The following is a 17,391-nucleotide window of genomic DNA, read 5'->3' as shown; positions in this document are numbered from 1 at the left end:
ATTCAATGAACTCCTGGGGGAACTGCAACAACTGTTTATTCCTGCCAGGAACAAAAGCAAAATGGGTAAGAAGGCTAATCCATGGCTTACAGGAAATTAGAGCTAGTATCCAATCCAAGAAAGAAGCATAGAGAAGAAAAATAACAGGTCTGATGAATGGAACCCACTTTAAAATTCAGCAAAGAAGGACCAAGAGTTTGATTAAGCAAAAGTAAGCTTGCAGGGAATATAAAGATTGATACTAAAAGAAGACAAAGAGATTGGTGAAGACAAACGTAGGTCACCTACAGACAGAAATGGGAGGATGATTAATAGGGGACAAAGAAATGGCTGAGCAACTGAATACACACTTTGGTTCTGTCTTCACAAAAGAGGACACAAATCATTTACCAGAAATGTTGTAGAATGTAAGATTTAGTGAGAGGGAAGAACTGAGGGAGATCAATATTAGCAGAGAAATGGTGCTGGGAAAATTGAGGGATTAGAGGCAAATAAATCACCAAGACCTGATAATCTACATCCCAGAATACTTAAGGAAGTGGCTCTAGAAATAGTGGATGCATTAATGGTCATCTTCCAAGATTATAGAGACTCTGGTACAGTCCTTGCAGATTGGAGGGTAGGTAATGTCACTCCAATATTCAAAAAGGGAGTTAGAGTGAAACCAGGAAATAATAGACCAGTAAACCTAACATCAGCAGTGGGGAAAATTCTTGAATCCATCATCAAGGACTTTATAGCAGAGCATTTAAAAAGCAGTGGCAGAATTAGTCAGAGTTGGCAATGGATTTATGAAGTGGCAATCATGCTGCTCAAATCTGTTGTAATTCTATGATGATGTAACTGGTAGAGTCAACAAGGGGGAGCCAGTCAATGTGGTATATTTGGACTTTTAGACAAGATCATTCATAAGAGATTACTGTGCAAGATTAAAGTGCATGGGATTGGGGGAAGTGTACTGAGATGGATAGAAAACTGGTTGGCAGAGAGGAAACAAAGAGTAGGAATTAATGGAACCTTTTCAAATTGGCAGACAGTAACTAGTGGGGTGCTACAGAGTCGGTGCTGGAAGTCCAGCTATTCACAATATATATTAATCATTTGGATGAAGGAACAAAACATAACACCTCAAAGTTTGCAGATGATAGCAAGTTGGGTGGGAAGGTGAACTGTGACGAGGATGCAGAGATCCTTCAGCATGATCTGGACAGGTTGGGTGAGTGGGCAAATCAATGGCAGGTGCAGTATAATTTGGACAAATGAGAGGTTATTCACTTTGGAAGCAAATGCAAGAAGGCCTGAATGGCTGTAAATTGGGAAGAGGGGAGTGTGCAGTGGGACCTGGGTGTCCTTGTGCACCAATTGCTGAAGGTAAGCACACAAGTGCAGCACCCAGTAAAGAAGGCAAATACTATGTTGGCCTTCATTGCAAGACCTTTCGAGTATAAGAGCAGGGATGGGTTGCTGCAGTTTTACAGGGTCTTGTGAGGGCATACCCAGAATATTGTGTGCAGTTTTCGTCTCCTTTTCTAAGGGAGGATGTTGTTGCTCTCGAGGGAATGCAGTGAAGGTTTACCAGGCTGATTCCGGGGATGGTGGGACTGATGTATGAGAAGAGATTGACTAGGTTAGGAGTGCTTTCGCTGGAGTTCAGACAAATGAATGGGAATCTCACAGAGACTTATAAAATTCTAACAGAACTAGACAGTGTAGATGCAGGGAGAATGTTCCCAATGGTGGGTGTATCCAGAACCAGGGGTCATAGTCTGAGGACTCAGAGTGGACCATTTACGATGGAGATGAGGAGAAATTTCTTCACCCAAAGAGTGGTGAGCCTGTGGCGTTCATTACCACAGCAAGCAGTTGATGCCAAAACATTGAATGTATTCAAGAAGCAGCTGGATATCGCGTTTGGGGTGAATTGGATCAAAGGTTATGGGGAGAAAGCAGGATTAGGCTACTGGGTTGGACTATCAGCCATGATTGTGATGAATGGCAGAGCAGTCTCGAATGGCTGAATGGTCTCCTCCTGCTGCTACCTTCTATGTTCCTTTGTGTTTCGATAACAAGTCTTTGCAGATGATCAAAAGTGTCAGTGTGAGTAAATTGTCAACAGCTGAAGAACAAGTGAAGGGATGACCTATGAACCGATTAACTAAGGCAGAGAGATAGTTAGAAAAATATCAAAAATAGGATGGTGCCAGAGAAAAACGAAATGGCTGGAATAACATGATAAGTATCAGTTGCATGATAAGTGTAACCAAAGTAACAAGTAATACAAAACTGTATAAACTAATCAAGATAGAGAGATAATAACAAATTATCACGGTGATAGTGACTCTGATGTCTATCATGTTATTTCAGCCATTTGCATGGTCTCTAGCACTTTTGACTTTTTGTAATTAGTCTGTCTTAGTTGATTGGTCCATAGGTCATCCCTTTACTTGTTCTTCAGCTGTTTCCACATTACTCACAGCACCTGACAATCTTCATCACCTGCAGAGATTATTCGGCCTGTCAACACTCCACTGACACCATTTGTATGACCTTTTGGTCTCCATGCCCATTGATCTCTTTGCCTACAAATTTTGGGTGTGCTCCTCACTTACTTCACGAATGGGCAATGCTGCAAAAGCTTGTGACTTCAAATAAACCTGTTGGACTATAACTTCATGAACATGGCTTCTGTCCTTGAATTAAAACAGTTTTAAGAATATCAATGACAGTCTCCATTCTGCCTGTGTAAGTACCAGCACAATCAGTCGTTCACATTCTGTTGCTGCTGCTATATCCACCTCCCACCAAGATTCATTCTCTATGACTCTCTTTATTGCATGCAATTTTTACCTGATTTCAGTAATCTTGGATGCTCTCTGAATTACCTAATCACTTGCACAGGACATCGCTTCACATGCGCCAAAAGAAACAGGTGTGTGACAACTTTTGTCTCCCTTGATAGCTCCCTCTTCCTTGCCAAGAGGGAAACAGTCCACGGTAGGATACAGAGAGTCAAAATGTGTTGTGGGCTGCCTCACATCTGCTTATGTGGAGAGCATCTTGCCTCTGACCACCCTGTGTAGCTGACTAACCATTTCCAAGCCTTTGGACTGGTATTGAAGGCCTTGGCTTACTGTGCTGAGATCCCTGAGGGAAGGCTTTTCCCCTTGACTGAGGCCTGCTGACAACCATAACAAACTTACTTCGTTAGTATCAGCTCTAAACGGCAAGACCAGACAGAAGTAAAATAAGCCTGCTATCTGGCTGTGGGGGCAACATGCAAAAAGTTAAGACAAGGCAATGCCTGTTAGGGATGCTGGGAGCATCAAGGTAGGCTCAACTGAGTAAGAGCTATGACCATCAGTGAAGAACCTAGAGATGTTGCCTAGATATTGAGGTAATTAGGGAACTGCAGCTAGCAAGACAGGGGTGTGTGGATGGAAAATACAGTGAGGAAAGTTCTTGGTTTCGTAGATCTCCGATGGGCAGAAAGGAGGTACTCCCTCTTTTCTGTCACCAGGCCAAGTAATGATTTCTGTCAGACATCACATATGGTACTGGTTTTCTCCTGCTGGGGAAAAGTTGTGACAGAGCTGGAAGAAGCCTCTTATTTGACATTTACTGATTAATTAAAGGCCTCAATTAGCTCAAAGGCTGATGTACCACCTGAATTTCCCCAAGAAATTTTATGGTGCAAGTCTATGGGTCCTTGAGGTGTCTAGGGAAGCATAACCTCAGCTCAAAGAGTCTAGAAGAGCAGGGACAGCACAACTTATGAGGGATTATTGAAAGGCTAATGGCTAGTATTAGGGAAGTAACAAAGGCTTAGCAAGGAGCTGGAGAATGGGAAGAAAGAGGTCAGAATTCAGAAGTTTGGAGCCTGTTCCAGAGCCAGCCTAGAAACACTGAATGACCACTTCCATTGTTATGAGTACCTTTTGTCTTATGCCATCCATGTAACTGGAAATATCAGGTCGGTCCAACTAGTTAATCAATTCGCTAAAAATTCATGCAATGGACAGATTTGCAGTGTATGGAGTTGGACCAACAAAATAATTCCACTGATTCCATATCAGGCAAACTCATGCTGTGCCATTAATTATTTTTCTTTATTCACAGTTCATTCAGCCTTAACTGGGAAAATGTGGAGGCTTTTGATGTTGGCCCATGAAGTTGGCTGCAATTTTACAACAGAGTAGGTTTTATTAATTATTTCTACCACATATGGACGTTAGTAACATAGACATCAGTAATAATCAGGTTGAAAATGAAAGGTTAACTAGTTTATAAATTTTACTTTTTATTTCCACTGCCATTTCAAGATATTCAGTGGGCCAGAAACTGCTGTAATGGAATGTTTTCAGCAAACAACAATAGAATTTATGCACACCATTGACATCATGCTTTGACTGTATTACGAATTGTTCTTAGTAAATCTAATAACAGCACAGCAATGACAATGTTGCATCTGCAACCTTGGTAGCACTAGTTTAATAACTACTTCTTTTGCCAATGAAAACAATAAATAAAGCAAATAATGAAGAAAGGATTAAAATTAAACACAATCTTTGGAGACCAAAAGACGAATAAGAGAAGGAAATAAAGAGCGTAGAAAAATAAAAAGAATTAGAATGAGAATTAGGTTTATTGTCATGTGTACTCAAGTACAAAGTTTCAAAGTACAGTGAACTGTGTACATTGTCACCACATTAGGTGCCATTTTTGGCACAAAGTACCGATGTGCAAATTGAGGTACTAAAATAGATTAGGTACAAAAATAGAGAAATGAGAAGAAAAGCTAAAGGTTCCACATTACAATTCTTCACAGTATAAATTAGGAGGTGGCAGAAAGGAAAAGAAAATCTTAAAAAGAAATAAGCAGAAAAATAGTATATCGTGTGCTACATTTATGTCTGAGAATTGCTGATTGGAATTTGAGGAACTAACGAGACTGCCAAGTCAGATAAAATTAATAAGCCACCTGAGAAACAACTTGCTACCTGCTCCAGTGAGACCCTCAGCTTCACTTAAGATTAGCTAACCATTATGCCAGGAGTTTCCTTATATTGTTAGCTACTTTGATCCTCTCATTATCTACCTAACATTTTCAGGTTGTCTCAAGACTGATTTTTTTTAAACCTGCACTTTTTTTTCTGCAGATTGTGTTCGCATAAAGTTCAGAACTTTGATGAATGTTCATGGATTGAAAGTATCTGCAATAACTCTTTCTGGAATAAACTGTTTCCTGAGATGAAAAGAATAAGGAGAAACTGTTATAAAGAAATTAAAAGCAACATGCTAATTAACCATTCCTGGGAAGAAGGTGTTTAAACAACATAAACATGTTGTTTCCATTGCTTAATAACCTGGTGTCTTGTGACAAATGGAGCAATTAAGACTGCTTGCAAAAAGAATGCCCTGAGGTAAAGGGGTTAATTGCAAGAAAAGTTGTGTTTTCAAAAGACAGCTAACACCAAACATAACAAGGAACAGGAAGGCAATCTGATCAGAAAGCAATTTACAGACTTGATGACTCCAGGAGTTTAAGAAATTTTTCAAATGAAACAATCTAAAGGATCATCAATGATGTCACACCATAAACTTGAATGTTAGAAACTGCCATAAGAATTCAACTCCAGGATTCTTCATCAGAACTTCGAAAAACAACACTGCACAACAATCAAAATCTGGACAAGCAGAGACAGATGTTCTTGCTTGGAATCATAACTATATTCCATCAGTAATTGGTAAATAGCCAAGATGGGTTGTGAGGTTTAATTTGCTTTCTTGTGAGGTCATACCTTGGTTGCTACAAAGTTTAAATAATTGTTTTAGTATTTGATTAACTGTGAGATTTCTTAATAAGTAGCTGTATTAAAGGTAGCTTGTGGTAATTCATACACATTTTTTGTTCCATTTTGATATAGCAACATTTCACATGAACAATGACATGCATTGTACTGTATGGCAGATGTTTAATAATTGTAATATATTTTAGGTTAGTGACATTGTACATAGAAAGAGTTTAGGATTTCTTTCTTGCTAATTTTGGTGGTTCTTTTGTGGTCTGCTATGGTGTTTTCTTTTCTTCTCATATCTTAGGTTTTCTTTCCTGCAGTCTTCTGATTGACCTATGCACTTTAATTTTGGATAGAAAGAAATAGGCAGTATGTCAAGAAAGTAAATAAACAAGGCGAGTAAGTGGTGCAGGGAATATAGGTTGTTCTATTACAACACCTATTGCATCAATGCGAATTCGCTTTAATGAGATTGACGAATTGGGGACGCTGTTTTTATAGCACAAACTTTTAAATTGTGTGTTGGCTGTAACGTTATTGCAGTGCCAACACATTAAGCACTGTTTCTATTGCATGCTTTTTCAATAACGCAGGGTTGCACAAGAACTGACTGCATAACAATTTAGACATTGTGAGCAGAATTTAATGCCTTCCCCTGTGGAAGGACTGGTGATAACCTCTAACTGCTTGGCAGCTCTCAGTGGGCAAGACTCTTGATCCTGGAGTCACTGATCCTAAGGAAAGGCCCAGTGCCGTCTAATTCAGTGCTTGGTTGGCACTTAATGCAACAGGCCTTCCGATAAAGAGATGTTACAGGGCTTTCACTGGCTGTCCAGCCATTGGGAGATTCCACCTCTATACTAAATTATACCTTTCATGTCATTTGCTTTATGAAAACCCAATGCTTTTCTTGGGTCCCCTATTGCTTCAATTGCAAGCACCAGCTGCATTGTTCATATGCAACTGCTCCGTACTATTCTGTTTTGACTATGCCTATAAATATATATTCAGTGTAGCATAGTTTATATATTTTCACATGCCATTATGTTACAGAACCCTGCACTTTGTAGTTCTGTATTTGACACTTTTACATTATCCTTCACTATGCAGTTTTAGTACTTTCAGTTCTTCTCCTTTACTAACACAAGACATTGACAGGATGCAGAGCTGGGCTGAGAAGTAGCAGATGGAGTTCAACCTGGATAAATGCAAAGTGATTCATTTTGGAAGGTTGAATCTGAATGCTGAATACAGGGTCAAAGAGAGGATTCTTGGCAGTGTGGAGGAACAACAGGGTATTGGAGCCCACATAAATAGATTCCTCAAAGTTGCCACCCAGTTGGTAGGGTTGTTAAGAAGGCATATGATGTTTTGGCTTTCATTAATGGGGGGATTGAGTTTCAGAGCCACGAGAACTTGCTGCAGCTCTATACAACCCTGGTTAGACCACACTTGAAATATTGTGTTCAGTTCTGGTCGCCTCATTATAGGAAGAATGTCGATGCTTTAGAGAGGGTGCAGAGGAGATGGACCAGGATGCTGCCTGGATTGGAGGGCTTGTCTTATGAAGAGAAGTTGAGTGAGCTAGGCCTTTTCACACTGGAGAGAAGAAGGAAGAAAGGTGATAGAGGTGCACAAGGTAATGAGAGGCATAAATAGTGTAGATAGCCAGAGACTTTTCCCCAGAGCAGAAATGGCTGTCACGACAGGTCATAATTTAAGGCGATTGGAGAAAGTTATAGGGGAGATGTCAGTGGTAGGTGCGTGGAATGTACTACTGGTAGTGATAGTAGAGTCAGAGACATTCAGAACATTTAAGCAACTGCTGGACAAGCACATGGGTGGCAGTAAATTGAGTGGTGTGCAGGTTATGTTGATCTTAGATTTAGATAAATGCTCAGAACAATATCGTGGGCCAAAGGGCCTGTACTGTGCTGTATTGTTCTATGTTTGCCATCCTTTTGTATGTCATACATATCCACCTCAAACAGTATTTATTGTCCCATCTATATTGCTTGACTCCTGAACACCATCATGTACCCTTGTAGCTGTCAACACTTTAACTCAATTCTGCTGTTTGCCACTCATCTCTTATCTGTGACAGGTTTTTATCACAAATCGCGAAAGGATATAGAGAGAACATATTCTTGCTGCACCACAGTGGCCAATAATTCATATTCTTTGCTCCTTATTCCTTGCCTTTCGACTGACAAATGCTTGCTAACTGCACGTATAAAGATAGAGGGATTCTGGGCTATAGTGGAAGCTCAAAGTTGTAGGAAGGCAGAAAAACATGATGACAATAAGGTGGGAGTAAAGCAGAAATATTACTAGAACTAGACTAGGGAAATAACTTAAGGGATGCAGACACTGTGCTCCAACCTGAAGGGACACATATTAGGGAAGAATACCAAGAGAAATCGAATCAGAGCCAAGAAGAGTTAGGATTAAGGTGGTAATTTGTAGAGGGTTACAAAGGCAACAAATATGAGGAACTGTTAGGGATGTGAGATTGACCAAGGAGACAGAGATAGCCAAAGTGAGTGGGAAAAGTCAAATTAGGGTTTATTAGGGACCAATGAGACTCATGGAAGGCTGAGGTTAAAGGGAGAGGGAATTGAGGGATCTGCTACCAGTCATGGACAGATTAAATACCCTGTTACCGCTAAGTATTTATCATGAAAACTTCTCTGATAAACATGTGGGAAATATGAACATAGAAGATTTATTCAACAATTCTGATTTCAGAAGGTAATGTTTATGGGCAGGAAATAAGTACCAAATTCAAATTTCTTCACAATATAAAGATATGAGAATGCTGCACGGTGGCTCAATGGTTAGCACTGCTGCCTCACACCACCAGGAACCTGGGTTCAATTCCCGCCTTGGGTGACTATCTGTGTAGAGTTTGCACATTCTCCCCATGTCTGCGTGGGTTTCCTCCAGGTGTTCCGGTTCCCTCCCACAGTCACAAAGATGTGCAGGTTAGATGAACCGGCCAAGCCTAATTGCCCATAGTGTTCAGGGATGTGTAGGTTGGGTGCTGTGGTCAGGGGAAATGTGTATAATGGGTCTGGGTGGGAAACTCTTCAGACAGTTGGTGTGGACCTGTTGAGGCCAAGGGCCTGTTTCCACACTGTAGGAATTCTAATTATAAATGTGTTTGTGAGAATGTTGATTGCACTGATCAAAATGACCACAATTGTAAAGCAAAACAAAATGTCTAAAATGGTGGTTGATTTTTCCAGGGAAAATAAGAATATTGAAGAATATGAAAACAAGTCATGGAAATACAAATAAAAAAACTACCATCAGCAAGGTAAAAAAAGACCAGATTTGGAATATATATCCACATAAAGAAATACCAAGGATTTTTGAAAGAGTATGATATAAAGAATTTGATAAAATTACCTTTGACGGTTCCGTATTAAGCATTTCAGCATAATTCGGTACATACGTTCCTGTTTCATGTCCTTTGTGCGGATGTGGATGCGGACGCGGTCGCGGTCGTGGTCGTGTTATTGGTGGAGGGAATACATCTGTTTCTTTTCCCCCTGCTTCTTCTTTATCGTCTGGACGCAAAAGAGAAGGATTCCAAGACCCTAGTTCAGGTAAATACTCTTTTCCTTCATACTGCTTCATTAGGTGTCCTATTTTGGTAAGAAGATCTGTACAAGCAGCCTTTAATTTAGGTTTCAGACAATCTATCTTAATTATTCTTATTACGTGGGCAAACAGAGTTTGTATATCCTTGTTGGGTTCTACTGCTCGCACTTCTTCATTAACTTTAGTCTCAAACATATCATCAACATTTGTTTTGATTTTAGAATTATTTGATGAAGAAGTTTTAACTGATTCCTTTATTATTTTCTTGGGATGTACTGGGGGAATTAAATCTTTATTACCTTCCACTTTCTCCACAGCTGGAGTGGTTGTCCGGTGTTCTGAAACCCTGGTCGTACTGGTCTCTTCAGTGTAATTGGTCTGTTCGGTAGATTTCTTGTATGCATCCTCTAGTAGTTTAATAATTTCAAGCTGAGTGAGCTTAGCGTTAGGTTGTGTTGCAGAATTTTGCTCAACTTCATTCTGCACAGCTTTATCCAGGAACTGACCTAGTGGTTTGTGCCAAGACCCATCTGAAACATTAACTTTATATGCTTCATTATTACCCACATCGATAACCTCAGCTTCCTGCATAGTCCTACTGAAATGTCCAGGATCAAGTGCTTTCCTTAGCAGTGGGTTTTGCTCAACCTTGGTTTTTTTTGAATAACTATCATCTGATCTATTTCCTACTTCCACAATGGCTTGAGTTAGCATGTCACTTTCTGGAGAACTGCTGGGTATTTCAAATATAGAAATGACCTCTTCTGGGGGTTTCACGACAGTGCGTGGAGTTTCAGGTCTTTGAGTGGAAATATTCAGTTTCACAATATCTGGGTAATGGTCTTCAAACTCAAATGTTGTTTTTGATTTATCTGTAGTTGTTTCTTTGAATGTAAAAATTGTAGTTGACTTCACTTCCTGCTTGATACTGTCTATTTGATCTTCGAGTTGGCCCCGCCTAACTCTCTTTATAACCTTGTGCCTTTTGTGCTTTACATTTTTATCAAACTTGGAAGCACTTGTGGTCAGACGAGGCCCATGATTAAGATGTTCTGGTGGTCGATGGTTTAGCTGATGCAGTGGAATATTATCAGAATTGAATACGTTCAAAGGACTACGTCTGTCAGTTCTCCCGTCATTAATGTTCCACTGAAGATGGTTTGCTCTGCCAAGGTGTGAACTAAATCTATTATCTCTAGCAAAGGATGGTCTTTGCCTAAGTTTACTTCTGACTGTGTTGGGATCAGCCAAACGTGGATCTAAATGATTTCCAACATACATGTTCTTTTCACTTTCTTCTATTTGATGAAGTAAACCTAATTTAGACGATCTTGATAATTTATTTTCACGGGCTAATTTCTTACTGGGTTCAACTTTTTGATTAAAGAATGATTCCAATATTCTGTGATTTCTTAGGGACATTTGAGATCTTAGCACAGTTCCATTGATCATCAGAAAAGTTTCACTTACATCTGTAATACAAATAGAAGTGAAATTAGAAATATCAAACATTTCTGTTTTCCTGTTCTATTTAGATACCTTCACCTGATTTAAATGATAAAAATCACTTTATACGATTGAATTAAGAAAGAAATAAGCTAGAATGGCAATCTTCATGCTGCTTATTCTAAAAACAAATTTATTAACTCATAGTATTCAATCAGTGAGTAAAGGTAACTGCACCTACTACACAATAATATTCAATACTAAAGCCCTCCAGGGTGTGTCTACAGCCCCCTACTGAACTCCCGGTACACCCACGACTGTGTTACCAAATTCTGAATGAACGCCATATGTAAGTTCGCTGATGTTACCACTGTAGTAGGACAGATATCTAACAATAATAAGCCAAAATGCAGAAGGGAGGTAGGTGATTAGTGTCATGGTGCAATGGGAAAAAACTCTCTCTCAATGTTGGCAAAACTAAAGAACTAATTATTGACTTTACTCAGAAAGGAGGAGAGCACGTGCCCCTATACATCAATGGAGAAGAGGTTGAGATTGTTGAGAGCATCAAGTTCCTTGGAGTGACGATAACTGACAACTTGTGCTGGTATTTTATGTAGTTGCAACTGTCAAGGTGGCACAACAACATCTCTTCTTCCTCAGGCAGCTCAGGAAATTTGGCATGTCCATACAGACCCTTGGGAAAAAGTGAGGACTGCAGATGCTGGAGATCAGAGCTGAAAAATGTTTTGCTGGAAAAGCCCCTGAAGAAGGGCTTATGCCCAAAACGTCGATTCTCCTGCTCCTTGGATGCTGCCTGACCTGCTGCGCTTTTCCAGCAACACATTTTTCAGCTCATACAGACCCTCACCAACTTCTACAGATGCACAACTGAAAGCCTACTGTCCGGGTGCCTAACGGCTTGGTATGGCTACTGCTCTGCCCAGGATTGCAGGAAACAACAGAGTGGCGTGCACAGCCCAGGCCATCACAGGAGCCAACCTTCCATCCATGGACACCATTTACATGGCTTACTGTTGCAGAAAGGCTGCCAACATCATCAAAGACCTTTGCACCCAGATAATGATCTCTTACAACCTCTTCTATCGGGCAGAAGACACAGAAGTCTGAACACATACGCCAGTAGGTTCAAGGACAACATGTTTGTCTATTGAGTGGACTCTCTAACGTCAAAAAATGCTGGTCTTGTTAATGTTCATCTCTCTTGTTAGCTGTGTGCAATGTTATCTGCATGCCTCTGTCTAAATCTTTTGTTCTGTACTTAGAATCATAGAGATGTATAGCAAGGAAACAGACAATTCAGCCCAACTTGTCCATGCCGACTAGATATCCTCATCTAATCTCGTCCCATTTGCCAGCACTTGGCCCATATACCCCTAAACCCTTCATATTCATATACCCATCCAGATGCCTTTTAAATGCGGTAATTGTACCAGCTGCTACCACTTCCTCTGGCAGCTCATTCCATACATGCACCACCATCTACATGAAAAACATGCCCCTTAGATCCCTTTTAAATTTTTCCCCTCTCACCCTAAACCTATGCCCTCTATTCTGGACTCCCCCACCCCAAGGAAAATACTTTGTCTATTTATCCTATCCATGCTCCTCATGATTTGATTAACCTCAAGAAGATCACCCCCCAACCTCTGATGCTCCAGGGAAAAAAGCTCCAGCCTATTCAGCCTCTCCCTATAACTCAAATTCTCCAACCCTGGCAACATCCTTGTAAATCTTTTCTGAACCATTTCAGATTTCACAACATCCTTCTGATAGGAGGGAGACCAGAATTGCACACAATATTCCAAAAGTGGCCTAACCAATGTACTGTATGGCTGCAACATGACCTCCCAACTCCTATACTCAATGCTCTGACCAAAAAAGGAAAGCATACCAAATGCCTTCTTCACTATCCTACCCACTTACAACTCCACTTTCAAGGAACTAAGAACCTGCACTCCAAGGCCTCTTTGTTTAGCAACATATCCTTGCCTACTATGATCTGCTCATACTGCTCGTAAACAAAGCTTTTCATTGTACTTTGGTATAAGACACAATAAGTTCTTGTTTGTAAAATTCTATGAAGCTACAGTTTAAGACCACAGGCTCGGAAAATCTGGTCTGACGTATGCAGAACAACTCTGCAGTTCTTTGGGCAGGTTTTTTTTTGATTAGATTACCTACAGTGAGAAAACAGGCCCTTCAGCCCAATAACTCTACACCGACCCTCCGAAGAGTAACCCACACAGACTAATGCACCTAACACTATTGTTAATTTACCAATTCACCTGGCCCTGCACATCTTTGGATTGTGGGAGGAAACCGGAGCATCTGGAGCAAAGTCCACGCAGACACGTGGAGAATATGCAAACTCCACACAGTCACCGAGGGTGGAATCGAACCTGGGTCCCTGGCGCTGTGAGGCAGCAGTGCTAATCACTGCTCCACCATGCTGCCTCACTGTGCCACCCTGTGCCAAAATATAAAATTTCTTAATACTCCTTTAAATGTGTATTGAAGTCTCCTTTTTTCACCACAACAAGTGAAGCCAAAGTAAAGCACTTTGTGCATAGAAGTTCAATTTAAATTATGTATGGACCTTCTTCCTCTCAATTTAAACTGGTGTAAGCTGATTTTATGACAAGCAGAAATAACAACAGGATTCAAATTTTATATTCCACTAAGAATTCTGAATACTTGCAATCCTTCCACATATTCTTCCACCTAACCTCATAGTTCAAATGCCTTCAACTCAGTATTGTTTTCCTTTCTCTTCAATGCTTGTTTATCACTTCAGTCACATTGTGACAAAACACTTTCCGTGACCATACTTAGCACAGGTATTTTATTGAATTTGCACTGAAAATAGAAAGCTTTATTTGCCATGCCAGTTCTACATATTACAGAATAACCATTTTGCCTAGGAATTTCTGACCTCTAACATTGATGGCAAACAAGTTATAGGCAGTGCACATAAAATTTCACACTCAGAAACCTGCCTACCTTTTTCAATTGGATGGTGAACGAGAAAGGGACTTCTTATTTGGTTGCAGCTTGGAAATTTTCCCAGGACCTAGAAATGGTTCTGACAAAACACAAAATTTCCAAGATTGGAAAATTCCACCCTGATGGCTCAGATTTCTTCACACTACATTCCAGGGAAACAGTGCCTGAAGAGTATGAATGGAAATACACCCAGTGACAAGAAGTGTGTCCTGGAGTGTTGGTCAGCACTCTGAAACAAGCGCACAGTGCATCATATAAACGGAAATAGTTTACCACTACCTACTCTATCCAACCTGCTTATGGTTTTGAAAACTTCTCATTGATCTTCTCTTATCCTTCTTCACTCAAGGAGAACAGTTTCAACTTCTTCAATCTATCCTCATCCTGTTTTTCATTTTTTTCAAATTGCTTCTGTACTGTCTCCAATATATTCATATCCATTCTATAACAAAGCATCCAAAACTATTCATAATACTCCAGCTAATAAGAGGTCTAATAAGTGTCTTATTCAACTTAACCTTCTTGTTCTCGCGCTCTGTGCCCCCTTAATAAAGCCCAGGATATCGTATGCCTTACTTACTGCTCCCTACACCAGCTTGCCATGTTCAATGATCTGTGCACATTTTTACCCTGGTACTTTGCTCCTCCAACCCCTTTGGAATTGTATCCCATATTTTATATTCTCTTTCAATATTTTTCCAACCAAAATGTATCAGTAACATTTTTCAGCATTGAAATTTAGTGCCACATAACTGCCCTCTTCACCAAATTGTCCATGTCTTTTTGTGGTTTTATACTGTCCTCCTTATGATTAAAAATCCCTCGAAGTTTCATGTCATCTGCAAACTTTGAAATCGTCCCCTGCACACCAAGATCTCGATAATTAATTAAGAGATATCAGGAAAAGCAAGGTTGCAGTACTAACCCCTTGGGAACTCCACTACAAACCTTCATCCGTCATTAAGGATTTTTTTTACTGTTACTCTCGAATAAAAGCAAAATGCTGCAAATGCTGGAAATCTGAAGCAAACATAAGAGAATGCTGGCAAAACTCAGCAGACCTGGCAGCATCTGTTGAGAAATGGAGTTAACATTTCGAATCTGGAGTGATCCTTCTCGAACACTATTTGATCACCACTCTCTGTTACTTTTCACTCATGATGTGGAGATACTGGTGTTGGACTGGGGTGGACAAATTCAAAAATCACATACCCCGGATTATAATCCAACAGGTTTATTTGAAATCTCAAGCTTTTGGAGCCCCACTCCTTCTTCAGGTAGCTAGTGAGAGAGAATACATCGGACACAAAATTTATAAGTAAGAGATCAAAGGGTCATACAACTGATGCAAAAGCATTGAACAAACCTAGTTGGCTTCAAGTCTATAATCAGTCAGAATGGAAATGCAGGTTTGATTGATTAATATGCAAATCCCAGAATTTCTTTCAGGTCACTGCCCCGAGATAACATAAGGTTTTATTAGCATTAAAGGGGTGGCATCTCAATTCAGACAATGAATTTTAGGTGTGAGGCCTTGTTTTGAGTGTGTTGGGTCCTAACCTGGAGTCAGATTGGTTTTATTTCCAAAGTAGGAATTTTATAAAATGCCACATTGACTAACTATCTACAGATTGTGTGCTTTTTTGAACAAAATAAAGTGTATCTTCAAATACAAACTTGCAAATGCAAATTCACTGCATTAACTTGTATGCGTGTGCACATGCGTGTGTGTGTGAGAGAGAGCTCCATTTGCATGAGAGAATGTGTGTGCGTGTGATAGAGTATATGTGTGTAATAGAGTGTGCAAATGTGAGGGAGTATATGCCTGTGAGTGTGTGAGAGGGAGTGTGTGTATGAGAGAGGGTCTGTGTGAGTGTATGTGAGCGTATAGTATGGTGGCATCACCTGTGAACCCAAGATCCTGGTTGAGGCTGTCCTCACAGGTACCAAAATTGGCTATCAGCCTTTGCTCGGCGACTCTGCATTGTTGAGTATCTCGAAGTCTGCCTTCGAGGACGTTTACCCAAAGATTCAAGAAAAAATGTCCTTGACTCTTGAAGTGTTTCCCCGCGGGGAGGGAACATTCCTGTCTGACGATTGTTGCGTGGCGTTCATTCATCCATTGTTATAGTGTCTAAATGGTTTCACCAATATACCATGCCTACGGGCATCTTTGCCTGCAGCTTATGAGATATAGAACGTTAGCTGAGTCACACGAGTATCTGCTGTGCACGCGGTTGGTGGTTTCGCCACGTGTAACGGTAGTATCCTTTCCGATGCTCTGACATGTTGCCATGACAGGGTTGTATGGTGTTCTGGTCGATGTTGTCCTGAAGGCTGTGTGGTTTGCTGTGAACAATGGTGTATTTAAAGTTGGCGGTTGTTTGAAAGCTGATTAAAGACTTAACAGCCATCTAGGTTCATTCAATAGATTTGCATCAGTTGTATGACCCTTTGAGCATGTACTTATAAATTCTGTGTCCGATGTATTCTGTCTCACTAGCTAACTGAAGAAGGAGCAGACTTCAAAGGCTTGTGGTTTCAAATAAACCTGGTCGACTATAACCTGGTGTTGTGTGATTTTTGACTTATCACAGTCAATTTTGTAACCACATTGCTTCTTTTGTTTTATCGCATATAACTTTCCTTCCAAGTGTGGCATTTGCATCAAACCCCTTCTAAAGCCTATGTAAACCACATCAACAATGATAACCACGCCAAATCCTTCTGTCAACTCTTCAAAAACTCCAGCAAGTTGGTTAAATATGATTTCCCCTTTAGAAAGATCAGCAAGGCAGCCTATATGTGGAGCCGCAGGAGATGAGGGAGATAGTAAACAAGTATTTTGCATCAGTGTTTACTGTGAAGAAGGTCATGGAAGATATAGAATGTGGGGAAATAGATGGTGACATCTTGACAAATGTCCATATTACATAGGAGGATATGCTGGATGTCTTGAAACGCATAAAAGTGGATAAATCCCAAGGACCTGATCAGGTGTACCCCAGAACTCTGTGGGAAGCTAGGAAAGTGATTGCTGGGCCCCTTGCTGAGATATTTTTATCATCGATAGTCGTAGGTGAAGACTGCAGGTTGGCTAATGTGATAACTTAAGAAAGGTGGTAAGGAAAAGTCAGGCAACTATAGATCGGTGAGCCTGACATCAATGGTGGGTAAGTTGGTGGAGGGAGTCCTGAGAGACAGGACTTACATGTATTTGGAAAGGCAAAGACTCATTAGGGATAGTCAGCATGGCTTTGTGCTTGGGAAATCACATGCCATTAACTTGAATGAGTTTTTTGAAGTAACAAAGGGGATTGATGAGGGCAGAGGGGTGGATATGACCAATATGGACTTCAGTAAGGTGTTTGACAAGGTACCCCATGGGAGACTGGTTAGCAAGGGTAGACCTCACAAAATACAGGGAGAACTAGTCATTTGGATACAGAACTGGCTCATAGGTAGAAGACAGAGGGTGGTGTGGCTGGTTGCTTTTCAGAATGGAGGCCTGTGACCA

At 40.5% G+C, this 17,391-nt stretch overlaps 1 protein-coding gene across 2 annotated transcripts in view; it reads right to left on the bottom strand.

Moving 5' to 3' along the window:
* Window positions 1-17,391, bottom strand: part of LOC140465891 (uncharacterized) — a 242,398-nt gene that overhangs the window by 93,749 nt on the left and 131,258 nt on the right. For both annotated transcript variants that reach the window (XM_072561793.1, XM_072561794.1), the window contains 2 exons: window positions 9,701-10,873; window positions 9,207-9,367 (listed from right to left, as the gene is read on the bottom strand). In XM_072561793.1, coding sequence (XP_072417894.1) covers window positions 9,207-9,367; window positions 9,701-10,873 — 1,334 coding nt within the window. The remainder of the gene's footprint in view (window positions 1-9,206; window positions 9,368-9,700; window positions 10,874-17,391) is intronic.

This window comes from Chiloscyllium punctatum, chromosome 42 (assembly GCF_047496795.1).
Source record: "Chiloscyllium punctatum isolate Juve2018m chromosome 42, sChiPun1.3, whole genome shotgun sequence".
In the NCBI taxonomy this organism is placed as follows: Eukaryota; Metazoa; Chordata; class Chondrichthyes; order Orectolobiformes; family Hemiscylliidae; genus Chiloscyllium; species Chiloscyllium punctatum.
This window is presented reverse-complemented; position numbering and strand designations above follow the sequence as displayed.